Raw genomic sequence first — 14254 nt, forward strand, 5'->3', positions numbered from 1 at the left:
CCATATATATATATATATATGTTATTATGACCATTAAGTTAAGAACACTCCTAATGGAGTATCACCCAAATTACACGTAGAAAGTTGAAAACCCCAGCCGTTCTACTTGCGCGCATCATTGGTTTATGTGCTTATGACCGCCTGGTGCCATCTATCGGCTAAAGTAGTATTCATGTCAGAAATATTTTCTGAAGTATTCTTCACGATAGTACCACCTTAATGGGTAATTTTTACAATAGCATTATAGTAGCATAATTCACCAACATCAACAGTTCTCCATTGATTTCCCATAATAAACTGGTATTGGCTGTAAAGCTATAGCTACTATAACTTATAGTTCAGCAAATAACAACTGACATGAATTAGGATATTTTGTACGTGTTATACTGACCACATCAACTCTCTTTAGTTATGGAAGAAACTATATAGAATATTATATTCCGGAAAACACAACCAGAATAATACTTCAATCCACATATAAAATGTTAGTTTGGCTGCTTCGACATGTGCACGTTTATAAAATTGTCTTACCAATTACATTTGTTCCTTCTTACTGGCTATTTTGATTATTAGGGTACACTTAGGTAGTAGTACTGGATATTTCTTACACAATGTACAAAGTTTTGCATGTGATATTGAGAACTCATCTTTATATGTAGATAATGATCACTCTTTATATTTATTTCATTATAGTTTTCACCTACCTGAAAGTGGTTGAAGATCAGATCTGGGTTGAAATAGAGCTGGAATGGAGTGATCACATCTAGTTGCTGCAACAAAAGAACAATTTGCCAATATATGTTATATTATAACATGACAGAAAAAGCCAATAACACATTAATACTATAATTTGAAACTTCCTTAACATGCTCTGCTTTAGCAAAAACATTGCTGTCCACATTAAAATCCATTAGCACGTTCCACAATTTCACAAATTTCCACAAGCACCACGATAGAAAAATGAACAATCAGTGTGAACTACCTATACATGCTCAAAAATACCAATTACGACTACTCTTTACAAAAATGTTACATATATAATTTCCTTTTTCTGCCTTATTCATTTGTATTTACAATCTTCACTCAGGGGGAATGTCAGATAGAATGCAGCAAGGCCGAAACTTTTTATCGCATCTTTACATTGAGTTGCCATGTGGTTCTATGATAGTTTTTAGTCAGCCAAACTAGGAAAACCCTAATTTAGCTTGTCCCCACACGTTTTCCATTCATCTTGTGGAAACGTATATATAAAAAGATACTAAAATACCACATATTGGTGATGTTTATTCAGCAGAAATGAAGGACCATGATATGGTCTGTATTCTATCATATGTATAGAAGGCAAAGATAATTTTTGCCACAAGCACCTGTGACTGTGCACAGTCATAACTGGTGTTACATAAAAATATAAACATATACTTATGTCTATGAATCCAGGCTACATATGAAGTGTCAACCATTTTCTATATCAGTGACTATATTGCCTGATCAAGTCAATGGAAAACAGAAGGGATTCTTAATATTTAGGTCGCTGTACGTACTACACTTGCTTCTGATGTGACGTCTGATATCGTCATCATGTAAGTCAACAGCTCTTTGTAAACCATGCAATGATAACTAGATTTTTGCAAAATCCATTGTTATCGTCATTACGGCCAGTCACTGTTGTTCTAGGTTTGGCATTTATTTAGTATTGTTACTCTTAGCAAAAACCCATCTCTTTCTCTTTCTCTCTCGCTCACACTCACTCACTCCCATACATATGTTCCTGCTGTTAGTGATTGATAGCGTTTACAATTACACACATATTGTACGGGCCCCGATATCCATTCTCCAAGCCATAGACTCGAGGAAGAGGTACACGCACAGGTATTATAATATTGGCAGTGTATACAGCCACACGCGTGTCTTTACCATCCAGCCACACGCATGTCTTTGCCATCCAGCCACAGGCATGTCTTTGCCATCCAGCCACACGCGTGTCTTTGCCATCCAGCCACACGCGTGTCTTTGCCATCCAGCCACACGCGTGTATTTACCATCCAGCCACACGCGTGTCTTTACCAACCAGCCACCCGCGTGTCTTTACCATCCAGCCACACGCATGTCTTTACCATCCATCCACACGCGTGTCTTTACCATCCAGCCACACGCGTGTCTTTACCATCCAGCCACACGCGTGTCTTTACCATCCAGCCACACGCGTGTCTATAGCGACTCCAGTATGGTGCGGATACAGCCACAGCAATTTAATATTCAGATCAGGTTCATGTTGATCTTGTTCAGGGGCTGTAGATCTAAGACATATGTATTTATCTGTTTTAAACGTCTAAATTACGAGTGCAGTGCAGTGTCTCTGTCCCGTACGCGACTCTTCCCGGATTCCGTAGCCGGTGTATATGCACTGCGTGCATGTCATGTACTTGTACGTGTATATCATGTGTGTACAATGTACTCCGCCTCCATCCAGCTACTTGTGTATGCGCGCAATGTGTATGTGTGTGTGCATGTGTAGTTCGTGTGGCTGGATGGTAACGACACGTACACGCGTGTGGCTGTATATGCTGCCAATATTGGCAATAATATTACCTGTGCAGAAAGCAACAATGACTGAGTATGCGCAGCAGTGCAGTGAGATTGTAGTAGAGGTTAGAAGGTTTGAGCCTCTGGCCAAATTATTGCCATCTGGAGCAGATGAACACGTGCGTAATTTTAATATAATTTTAAATTTAATTACTGAAATCGTTGATCGTTTGCATTCACTGACATTGTCAGTAAATGACTGTAATTGAACTTGATTTGAGAAAAATACTTACGACTGCCACCGTAGTTAATACACACGCCGTTGTGTACGCCCGCGTTATAGGTGGCATATTCATGTATTCTTGCTGAAACGTTTGGTACGCCATGATGAGAGATAGTAGCCGATCACAGCCGATGAACGCCACGTCAGTTTATGAACATCCGGCACGGCAGATGTAAACTTCCGGTCCGCTATCGCCAACGTAATGGTCAAACTAGATTTGTCATACGTAATGCCGGACCCTTCGAATGCTTTATTGACATGGGTAGAAAATGCACTGTGATGATTATAAATTATATATGTGTCGTAATCTAAATAAATAATGTTTTTTTACGATAAACACTTTTACGCCGATAGGTGGTGCTGTAACATTGTTGTTGCGCGAGCAGACGATTGTATGTTTACATTTTTGCCAACCATCCGAACTGATTCTTGTATTTACTGGATCTACTATTACTAATAAGTAAGTAGTTATTAATTAAAACGTCGCAATTCCACAAGTCTAAGTGACTATATTACCAAAGGTTCTCACGTTATATTTACTGTTGTGTAAATGATTGAATCAATGAATCATAGACATAGTCATTAGTCATGTCATGAGTACCTATCTCATTAGTCCGAGCCGACGCAGACTCCAGTAATGGGGTGATAAACCCGCACCCTCACATTACCAAAGCGGAGTTATAACGTCTGCATTTGCGGACTACTATCTCATCTGCTATCAGTATCAGGCTATCATCATATGACAATGTCAATGAAATGATTGTCAGATTGAATAAGACACTCGCTCAATTTTGAAATAATGAAATTAAGTAACAGATTCAACCTTCTAACTTCTAGATTTTGTTAGGTACATCTCTGTTAGAGTCGGTGTCAAACAGTAAACTGTACGCTGAAATATTTAAATACACGCCTTCTAAATATGCAAATTGCAATGTCTCAGTTCATGAAACGTGGTACAGTGACAGTGTGATCGCATTTGACTTGTGGTTCTGCAAACTGTTACTCTTTAGAAAATAGTAGAAATCGTATTGCCTCCTTTAGTGCATGTTTATGATGTTATGTTATCTAGTAGTAGTATTACATGAATTAGAATCATCTCTTGCCTAAGAGTAAGATGGTGTCGGTGTACTAATGCTGATAGAGTCTATGTCCCCCAGAGTAATATCGGAGGGTACCCTGGGTACGGTTCAATATATCGAAAAGTACCTCGGGGTACTATACGATATGTCGCTGTGTACCCTGCATTTTCCCACCGTACCCTGACTTTCAGCCAACTGATGTTGTAATACATACACTCTGTCAAGTTACTACATCACATAGAAGAAACCTCAAAACATCGCAATCCAATAAAAATGTATGCTATATGTTTGACAATATATTTTTCTTTTTCCTTTTTTTTTAACAAAGAGCTAGCTTTTATATTTTAGTTTTACAACATCAGAAATACGTCCGATAAAGTCAGGGTACCGCGGTGGGACAATGCAGGGTATGCAGTGACATTGTATAGTACCCCGAGGTACTTTCCAATATATCAAACCGTACCCAGAGTACCCTCCGATAGTACCCTGGAGAACATAGACCCTATCAGCTGTACTAATACTATCGCTGTAAATTTTTTGGTTTTGTTTTATAGGTAAACCAGCTTCACATTGTTTGCTAATTGCACTAAAGTATATGCTAACATTCTAAGGGCACTACAAAACGAAAGGAGAATGAGTGGTGTGGCGCAGTTAGCACGTGGCCCAAAGACTGGAACGGTATAATTATAGTGTTACTAGTAATGTATGTCTATCACTGAGTATCACTGTTAAATGAACAAGAACTGCATTTACTTATATGCAAGCAAAATATATGCTATATCATATGTACACATATATATATATACATGTGTATAGATAGATACATTACTTGTTAATAAAACACATTAATAAATTGATATAATTAATAGTGGGGAGAAATCTTTCCAACGGAGCAAGCTGTAGAGCAACAATCACTGCTGTTTATGAAGAAATTGGTTGCTATGGCAATTTCACATGTTGCATATTTGAGAGCTATCTTCCCTGAGAATGCCTTTAGTGATCGCTGTCTAGAAGGTATGACTTGCTTAAATTCGAATATTAATCATTTTACACATATTGGTCAATATAAACATTCAATAGTTAGAAAAACCCAGCTGCCATGATCTGCACTGTACGTTATGTTATTTTGGGATACTTGTCAATTTCCGCTATGTACACTGGATATGGGGACAATTAAGGTGGTGCGGCAATACGTGTGTATCTGCCCTGTCGCACAATGCTGTCCATGCCATTTTCTAAAATTTCCACATTTATTCATGGTTTTTTTTTTAAACTTTAGATCATAAACATATATCCTCTGATGGTCTAGCCAGTAATCTACTCAACATGCAGTGAACAGCATCTTTCTTTTTTAAAAGATTTGAGTTTAAAGATCTTGAGAGATGACTCTTCGTGCCCTGGAGCCTGTCAGGTGATTCGTTGGCTTAAAGGAGTCTTTGATGCACTAGAACGAAAATACGTGAGTTTTCTAAAGCGTATGTGTAATTTTATACAGACCTGTTCATGCTATATATAATAATTCCATAACCAAGTATTTATTAATGTAGTACGTATAGTAACGCTGAGAGGGTCTATGTCCCCCAGGGTACTGCCGGAACGTACCCTGGGTACGGTCCGGTATACCGGAACGTACCCTGGTACTAAATACTACTATCTAATATGCCGGACCGTACCTTGCCTACTTCTACTTCTACGTTATATTGGCCACCATCAACATACTGATGATTATGCCAACAGGAGGCGCTAGTTGAGACTAAAATAAAATTTTCCTTCCCTTGATTTTCTAAAGAAAAAAAACCAAAAAAGCAAATTTTACTTAAAAAACTGCCCTGATGTCCTACTCCACTAACGAGTCTAGGGAGTTGCCTACCCCTACTCCCTAACCCTAACCCTATAACCATATCAGCTATATAGTTACCAGGGTACGTTTCGGTATACCGGACCGTACCCAGGGTACGTTCCGGCAGTACCCTGGGGGACATAGACCCTATGAGCTATAGTAACGTGTAATAAATGCAGATTGTTGATGGGTTGTATTGATTTTTATTTTTATTTTTTTCAGCTACGAATGTTAATCCTAGGAGTAAGTATTTTTTTTTACCAAATATTATACAATATATGATGCCTTTTTATAAGTAGTAGAATTTATTTACATCAAAACATTCTACTGTTAATACTGAAATTTACACCATTTCTGCTTTACAGATATATGTAGACCCTACTCAACCAGAGGTGAGTTCATACAATCATTACGAGCTATTAAAATACAGTTATATAGCCATGCATTAAACCTCTTCACAGATTTCAGTGTTGCATCAATTACATATGATTACAATTTCCTACTGCCCCATGACAGTGAGATTATTTGTGCGAGTATGGTTGGCTGAGACATGTTGTTGCTTTCTATTTTCAGAAGCTAATAGAGTCATATACATTCAAATTCAGCTATCATGCTGATAGCAGTGGAGTGACAATCTTCAGGTACATGTTAATTTTCACGACGTTTTAACATGTGTGTAGCATGACTAAAACTCTTGCTTGACCAGTTTCAATCGCTCAATTCCCGTGCTGGTGAGCCAGCAAGAATCATCGTCCTCTATCTCACAGTGCTCCTCGCTCCACATTTTCATTACAGAAACAGCCAGAAGATGGCAGCAGCAAAGTCAGCAGCAGAAACCCGAAAAGCCACAATGATACTATTGCGCACACTCGTGGTGCTGACGCAGGGGCTCGGCTGCCTTCCAGATGACGTCATGATGACCATGAAACTTCTCTACTATGACGAGGGTGAGCATACCTCATAAATACGATACGTGCTCATACAGCGAGACCACGCACTCCGACCGTGACGAAAAGTGTCTCTAAGAAGTCTGAAAGTGGCTTAATCACATTAAAACTCATATCCTCACAAGTTTAACTTGGAACTCGCGCATATATACGGAAAGAAGCATTGACACTTTTTATACCTAGACAGTTTTCAAGGTTAAACTAGTACTGCGTGTCTACGATAGATGCTATGTCACCTGTAACTTGCCTTCAATCTTTCCGCTTAGTGACCCCTCCGGCATATGAACCGCCAGGCTTCAGACCATCGGACACCGACTCGTACATGTACGAGGATGAACCCGTGAACATAAAAGCTGGCGACGTTGCAACTAAATTCCACAAGTAAGCTGCTCATCGAGCCATTGATATTAGTTGTAATCGCCCGTTCTGGCGACCGGTTGACATATGATAGATAAGAGCTCTCCGGAGCAGCTGCAAGAGTGAACGGATTATTGTTACGACAGACTGAAGGTTCGAATCAAAGTTAGCAAGAAGAACTTTGGAGAGGATGGTGTAGATGAAACGGATGCCAATGTACATCCGGTGACCAACGAAGGATTGGATAACTCGGACGATGACCTCTCTGACCAAATGGACGTTGCGGCGGAAAAGGTGCATTTTATTTATCGCTCGTAAATAGGTTATTTCAAATTGGCCCTTTAGTTGCATTAAGGGTATCAAGCCCTGTTAGTTTCCCATAGCTTTGACAATCTTTAATTGTACATCTGCCTTGATCCCTAAGTTAAATCTCCAATAGCTGACATTTCAGTTGATCCACATGCTGCTAGGAAAGTCAAACGTTACACTGATACATTGTTAAAGGTGTTGAGCAGCAACTCTTCATCACAAGAAGAAGGACAAACACGATTCGCATCCACCACTGCGAAAGAACCTGCAGTGCCCGACCCCATTAGCCCCACACGGCCGTCAGGTACGCGTTAGATTATAAACCTTTGTGTTACCACACATACACAAATCAGTTTACCCTGTATGCGAAAACGTCAAGCATAACACCTTTATCGAGTTAAGGTATATCTACGTGCGTGCAGGCGCCAAGGCACCAATCACAGGCGCTGGCGACGGGGCCTCTCCAGGAACTATTGCAAAGCAATTGCAGTACCTCGCACAACGAACAGGCCAGCTCGATCTCTGTCGCACGTCTGAACAGCTGGGTGCAGAAGATAGGAGCAATAGAGCAGCCGGTGTTGCTAAGGGTAGAAAGAGACTGCTCAATATCGAAAACAAGGTAAGGTAACATTTTGCTACCAAGGAACGAGAGAACTGGACATGTTGAGTTTTAATGGGACGCACAAAACTGGATGATTGCAGGTACCTGAAAAACCACTTTCAATGCCTATCTGTCCTCTCTGTTGACACACACTGGCTTGATATTATATAAACTGAGGTGGCCTTGGCAGTAACCCTCCAAAATCACAAAGTCTCAAGGGTGCAGGGTGTAAGCTAATAGTGCAGTGTCTACAAATATTTGTTTCCATCTGCAGCCTGCGCTGCATGATAGCCAGGAGTCGGACACACAAGTCAACCAGCGCCGCAGCAAGCGCCGAAAAGCCAGCAGAGCCAATTAACCACGAAGAGTTGGCGTGATATGCTTCCATGAGCAAGAACGGGGAAAAGCAGAAAGGCACATGTGCATTTAGAACCTGAACGAGAGACCAGTATCGTCGGTGGCAGCTGTGACATTCACTTAACCTGCTGGATCCGCATTGCTGAATCATAATCAACACGCAGCCAATGATTTTTTAATTAGAACTAGCTAGTGTCAAACGAACAAGCTAGACTGATGTGGCTGTGACAAAAAGGAACCAAATTATAATACAAAAGGAACGAAAGAAAGGAACGAAATAGAAATACATCTTAAAATTAATTACTTATTTAATGTAATATAAATACAAAGAAGATTTAATGCGCTAATATATTAATGGAAACTTTTATATTGTTGATTTTGTTATAAATCCTAATAATGAAGTTTAACCAAAGCAATTTCCTAAGCCTGAATAGACTTTTTTGCATTTAACACATTTTATAAAGAATTGTTTATTTAGAATTTACTGAGAAAAATAATAAAAATTCATTACAAATACTTCTTGTTAACTGTGATTACTGGAACCTGGACTTCTGCTGACTAGCATACCTGGGCTTCATCAGGCAGGCCGTAAAGGGGACGTTGAGTTTGTAATTTACAGCAACCGGTACACATACCAACAGATTAAGAGAGTCAAGAATAAGTTTGTTTAGCCCAGTGTAATCTTAGGGAGTTTTAGTTTAAAATGTAAGATATTTGAACTACAAGCCCACCCTCAATTGTGTATTGCATATTACATATTGAATCATCGACAAAGCAATTTTTAAACAAAGTTTTTGTGATTCGTATTTATTTATCACACAGTGTCTAAAACCATAATCCATGAATAATTAAGTTTTGATACAATTTTTCAGTGTTTCCTTACATTCGGATGCACTTACACAAACGTATACCTATAATGTAGTTTCCGTACTCTCCAGTATGTTTTTACTTAGGCCTTACATTGAATTCACCTCACTACAGATAGTTTGACTACTTGCTAACAGTAACTACTTCTACTTGCATACAAGCACCTATGGTAGGGATAAATGGTATTTTAAACAAAAACAAAACTAATTAAAAAAAAATTCACAACAAACAAGCACAACAAATTTCTTAGGCCACACTTATAATTTCTTGTTTGAGGTATAACCTCGCCAGATGGGTTAGCATGCATACAAAAATTGTTTTATTTCAAATTTTAGATGTAACCTAATCCATGTACATTCTTATGCCAAATTCCAAAATGATTTTTCAAAGCTAATATCTTTTCCTTAGATATCATGATTTGGGCTTTTTATAATAAACAAGACAATTTACTTAAGGGTGACTTTTACTTCCACAAGATGACAGCATAATATATGTAATACGTGTATCACATATATCATGAAAGAGCGGAACAACATAATGCTACATTGTAAGGATTTCTTGCTACCAGCAGCCTACTGCTAAGATGACTAGTGATTACTCCGACCTCTTGGTGCCCGTTTTTAAGCAAACGTTCCAGCATTGAAGCCGACATCTTCGCTTGGAGCGTTGTAGAAGGTAATGTACATCCTGAAAGTGAAACAGATAAGATGATTTTACTTATTTAAAACTCACATGTGCACTTTGGATTTTAGAAATTGACTCCGATTGGTACAACTCCCTCCCGGGCCCTCCCCCATCCATAAACAGCATGCCTTCCAAAATTCCTGGGGGGAGGAGCCTATCACGGTAGTCATACATACTACTCAATTAATAATACTGGTTGTTCAGCGAATTTAAGAGATGGATTTAACGTCTCAATTAAAAATATTGCACACACTCAGAATTTACGTGAAGTTACATTTTATAATATTTAAATTGGTAAATTCAAATTACAACTTTCCTGAAGCAAAAAATGTAGTCGACTAGGTTTCACAGCATATGAAATTAACAGTAGTCCACTTAAATGGTTGTTGATCCTATCTACTAATCTGTGAGTAAATGTTACAGTTTCAAATTACAAACTTTTATAAACTTTCCATGATGTTTTGCTATCGATCTATTCCTCCCGACGCAGTCTCCAAACGTACCTGTCAGAGGGGACACCCAGAGTTTTTTTGATGTGGTCAGAAAGAGCTTTGCTGGTTTTCTTATTCTTGTCACGGGAGATGGACCCGATACTCATTAGAGTACTGATAGCACAAGGATCTTCGGTGCCTCCAAAAGACATCTTCACACCAGGCTGAATTGAGATTGCCACATACTACAAAGAAATAAGAATGCACGATAACAGCATAAGGACAGTAGAAGGGATCATTTCATAGAAAGCACATGGATACCTATTACCTTGCTGTTACATACGGTTGTACCACTTGTGTATCTCTTATGATACATGTACATAGATAGGTCTAGCATGCATTCATATCAGGACACAAGTTAAAATTAATTCTGTTGAGCATGGCAATGATGTAAATAGAGCCACATAAATCTATGCACAAATGGCTGCATCACACGCCCCCAACACACGTGCACTGTGCACACACACGCGCGCACACACACACCCACACACACACTCGCAAGCACACGCACAGACAGTCACAACACACACACACGCACACGCACCTGTTGTAGGCACATGCGCACGCACGCACGCACGCACGCACGCACGCACCTAACAAATGCACGCACCTAACAACACATGCAAATACACATGCATGTGCTACCTGACATATTTTTATAAACCTTACATTGATAAATATTAGCTCGATTTATTGATTTTTCATGAGAGCGAAGGTAAATTACCGCGGGTACCTGATCAAAGTGCATTTACTTGGGTCTTGAGTTTAAACTCATAACCATGCAGCAGTAACCTGCAAGCAACTGTCTAGACTGACTTATGTGCTGCAAGCGAATGATGTTGCATCTGCTCATGTACGTGACAACTGACAACATAGTTTGAATTCCCAGCTAACACATAACGTTTCCACAACGTTGCTCGAATGTTGCAGTTTGGTTAAGACTGTCACAGGAACTGTACATGTATATATGCATACTTGTAGTTATACATATAATATAGGTGTGGTGGGAAGTATTATTTGTTTGTGTGCATGACTGCCATATAAACTGACAGCACTACTGATCTACATAAGTGCCGATAACAGTAAGCTCCCACAGCAGTATCACTGGCACATGGTTACAATCTGCATGCTAACTACACTGTGAGTAAAGTTCCCCATACACCGAGAGGTAAGATATTTGCAATCTGACTTATTCATAATTTCGTCAAATATCTTGTGTCCATTTTCAGATATGTCATAAGCCTAACATGTCACAACTTTTCCACAGCACTTCAATTCAAAAATTAATATATTTTAGACATGACAGCCATTTATCTGTTTTCTATGGTTCTGACAATGGGCCCATGAAAATGAAAAGGATAAACACCAGGGGAAAAAATACACGGGGGCGGCGGGCGATTTCGCCCCCGAAATGCCAAAAAGAGCCCCCGAAAATACGATATCGAAATACCACCGGGGGGCGGCGGCGATTTCGCCCCGAAATTGCCAAAAAGAGCCCCGAAATCATATCGAGGGCGGACCCCAGCCAAAAAGGTCGCCTGGGAATCGATTGAGTCCAGGTCGGTTCCGCGCCTTGCGGATTCCTCGCTCGGCGCTCTGCGCTAGCGGCAGGCCGGTTCCACGGCGCGGATAGAATTCCTAGTACGAGTGTGGTGTCAAGTGTTTATCATTAGCTGGCATGTGTGATTGCATTCCATCAGACGCGCGCGCCGCGCCGCGGTATATTATACTGTGTGTGCCTGTGCGCGTGCTTGCCGTGTTGTGCCTGCGCGGGCGTGACCGTTGCGGTGTGCCTGAGCGCGTGGTTCGGTTGTGCACTGCTGCGTTGCGTGCGCCGTGCGGGCGTGCCATGGGTTGTGCCGGTGGGTGTCTGCGGCGCTGCTTGCCGGGTGCTGCCTGCGCGCGCTGCGTGGTGTGTGCTCTGCATGCGCGGCGTGCTGCATGCGTGCGTGCGTTACGTGATGTGTGGGCGTGATGCCTGCGGGCGTGCCTACGAGTTAAACCCGTAGGACCACGACCCGTAGGATTATAGAACGGTAATCCATGGAAATCCTAATGAAATTCACACACGTATTATTTTTCCCTGCCAGGCACCACTCGTGTGTCATTTCCGATTGTAGTTTGTTTTTGTTCATTCGCCCGAAAGAGCTTTCTGCTGCCGCTCTCTCATAGTCCAGCAATGCACCCTTCTCAAATTTTTAGTAGTTGATTAGTACCAAGCTGAAACAATCGTGCCCCCCTTACTTCATCAATGCCGCCCTGCAGCAGGCGTACGCAGCGTCGATGTGCCAGCATTCACACGTGCTCGCGGGCTCGAGTCCGCTTCTTCACAACCCTGAGCTTCAGGGCCCTTACGGCGGCCTTGGACCCCAGCCGCAAGAGGGACTTCGCCGTATAGACGATCGATCCTCCTAGCTCGTACAGGCGGACCATTCCACTAATTGTGGCTAGCCGTAATGTTCTGTGTTTAGTGAAACCTGTGATGCTATTCACTATTCAAGCGCGTGCATTGGTGGTTGTGATGTGAGTTGTGCTTATCTATTGATCTGTTCAGTTGCTGACTAACTGTCTTGAATATTGTACGTGTATGTGTCTTGTGTGTCTGTGTGTTTGTGTGTGTGTGGGCTGTGTGATGCGTGGTGGGCGTGCCCGTGCGTGCAGTGCGGTGCGTGCGATGCGTGGTGCTTGCGTGCGTGTTGTGCGGTGACTTTGACGTGTGTGGGTGTGTGCGCGCCCGCCACGAGTGTGTATTGCCTCTTGTGCTTGTGTGTACATTGAGGAAACAGCCCTGGAAAAAAGTCGCACCTGGAAAGATGGAAAAAGAGCCCTGGAAATGAAAACGTAGCCCGCGGAATTTTGGGGGGTTGCAAAAGGCCCGGAAAGAAAAATTAAGTTTTTTCACTGATAAACACTATAGCATTAAATAAAATGAATTTACTGTGTATATATATATATCATCATCATGTGGCTATAGCATACTTACAGAAACATGCCTGACTCTAGCACACACACAAACAAATAGACACATATCAAGAGTCCATATAATAAAGATATTGAATTCTCTATATCCTCTAATTTATCAATATTCTCTATATTCTCTAATAGAGATATAGTCTCTATTATAGACTCTTGACACATATATGGATACATGTTTCTATGTTACAAGTTACAACTTACTGTATGCGCTGTATATTTCGCAGTGGTTTAATTTTTGTGAATTTCACGAACGCGTCCTCGACCGCGAAAATAACAACACGTGAATAATTCAATACGCGAAATACTCCGAATAAAGTATAATTACTGACCGTGAAATTAACCACTCCAGCAGAATTGCCGCGTAAGTCAATGAATTCGTTAAATATATCTGTACGCGGAAAATATGGCGTATACAGTATGAGCAACAAGTGGCAGTGTGTAAAAGTTGCTCCTGTTAACTTCATGTAGGTGAAATACTGTCGTTGCACACGGAAAGGTCCCGTAGCTACATGATAAATGTGTTCTAATCATACATCTGTGGGTATCACAAGATTACAGCTATGATACTGTTAGAATATCACAGTTTAGAAGTCACACTTGGCAAGCAGGATCGGTTGAGTGACGATAGCACTTAAAGCTTCACAATGCGCATCCAACGCTAATTTCTCAGTACTAGACTAGCAATACTTCGTTTCATGCATAATCTACTCCTTCTGGCAATTAAACTCTGTTCCTCCCAGTTCACTGGCGCGTTGTCTTTATAAAAGGTATTTTGGGAATTACCTCCAATGTTGGTTTGAAATTCTCCGCATGTTGTTTGAACCAGTTTTCCCCAAGCAACCGCTGTAGCGGGGGCTACGGGGTACGCGGTACGGTGCGCAGCAGAAGGATAAACATGCTGACATTCCCGTCACCACTTCGAGGCTATTTTGGTTTGTGC

The 14254-nt window shown here is 40.9% G+C and overlaps 2 protein-coding genes across 5 annotated transcripts in view; one reads left to right on the top strand and one right to left on the bottom strand.

The window, feature by feature from the left end:
* The first annotated feature begins 3202 nt into the window (after positions 1 to 3202).
* Positions 3203 to 8552, top strand: LOC106813963 (HORMA domain-containing protein 1-like). Of its 3 annotated transcripts, none has more exons than XM_014818220.1 (13): positions 3203 to 3266; positions 4440 to 4563; positions 4755 to 4899; positions 5244 to 5344; positions 5948 to 5968; positions 6091 to 6117; positions 6299 to 6366; positions 6521 to 6672; positions 6939 to 7053; positions 7176 to 7323; positions 7534 to 7642; positions 7761 to 7957; positions 8214 to 8552. In XM_014818220.1, the coding sequence occupies exons 2-13, from the start codon at positions 4519 to 4521 to the stop codon at positions 8295 to 8297; spliced, it is 1212 nt and encodes a 403-aa protein (XP_014673706.1). In that variant the 5' UTR covers positions 3203 to 3266; positions 4440 to 4518; the 3' UTR covers positions 8298 to 8552. The 3 variants fall into 3 exon arrangements, with proteins under 3 accessions (XP_014673706.1, XP_014673705.1, XP_014673707.1); XM_014818219.1 differs by lacking the exon at positions 3203 to 3266 and adding an exon at positions 3534 to 3653; XM_014818221.1 differs by lacking the exons at positions 3203 to 3266; positions 8214 to 8552 and adding an exon at positions 3534 to 3653 and having other exon boundaries at positions 7534 to 7845.
* Positions 8553 to 9074: 522 nt separating this feature from the next.
* LOC106813962 (TRAF-type zinc finger domain-containing protein 1-like) overlaps positions 9075 to 14254 on the bottom strand; it is a 30264-nt gene continuing 25084 nt past the window's right edge. Inside the window, exons 14-15 of one of the 2 annotated variants that reach the window (XM_014818213.1) lie at positions 10351 to 10523; positions 9075 to 9850 (exon numbers count right to left, since the gene is read on the bottom strand). In XM_014818213.1, the coding sequence (XP_014673699.1) occupies positions 9784 to 9850; positions 10351 to 10523 (240 nt within the window). In that variant the 3' untranslated portion in view covers positions 9075 to 9783. Of the gene's footprint in view, positions 9851 to 10350; positions 10524 to 14254 lie in introns of those variants that run through there. The other variant, XM_014818216.1, reaches the window with a different exon arrangement.

Source organism: Priapulus caudatus, unplaced genomic scaffold, assembly GCF_000485595.1.
Source record: "Priapulus caudatus unplaced genomic scaffold, Priapulus_caudatus-5.0.1 Scaffold849, whole genome shotgun sequence".
NCBI classification, from domain to species: domain Eukaryota; kingdom Metazoa; phylum Priapulida; class Priapulimorpha; order Priapulimorphida; family Priapulidae; genus Priapulus; species Priapulus caudatus.

Excerpts from the sequence above, each read along its gene's own strand:
- LOC106813963 (XM_014818220.1), top strand. The coding sequence starts at position 4,519 with ATGAGTGGTGTGGCGCAGTTAGCACGTGGCCCAAAGACTGGAACG. Across the intron at positions 4,564-4,754 it reads GTGGCCCAAAGACTGGAACG|TGGGGAGAAATCTTTCCAAC; the intron begins GTATAATTATAG and ends TATAATTAATAG. Across the intron at positions 6,367-6,520 it reads AGTGGAGTGACAATCTTCAG|AAACAGCCAGAAGATGGCAG; the intron begins GTACATGTTAAT and ends TTTTCATTACAG.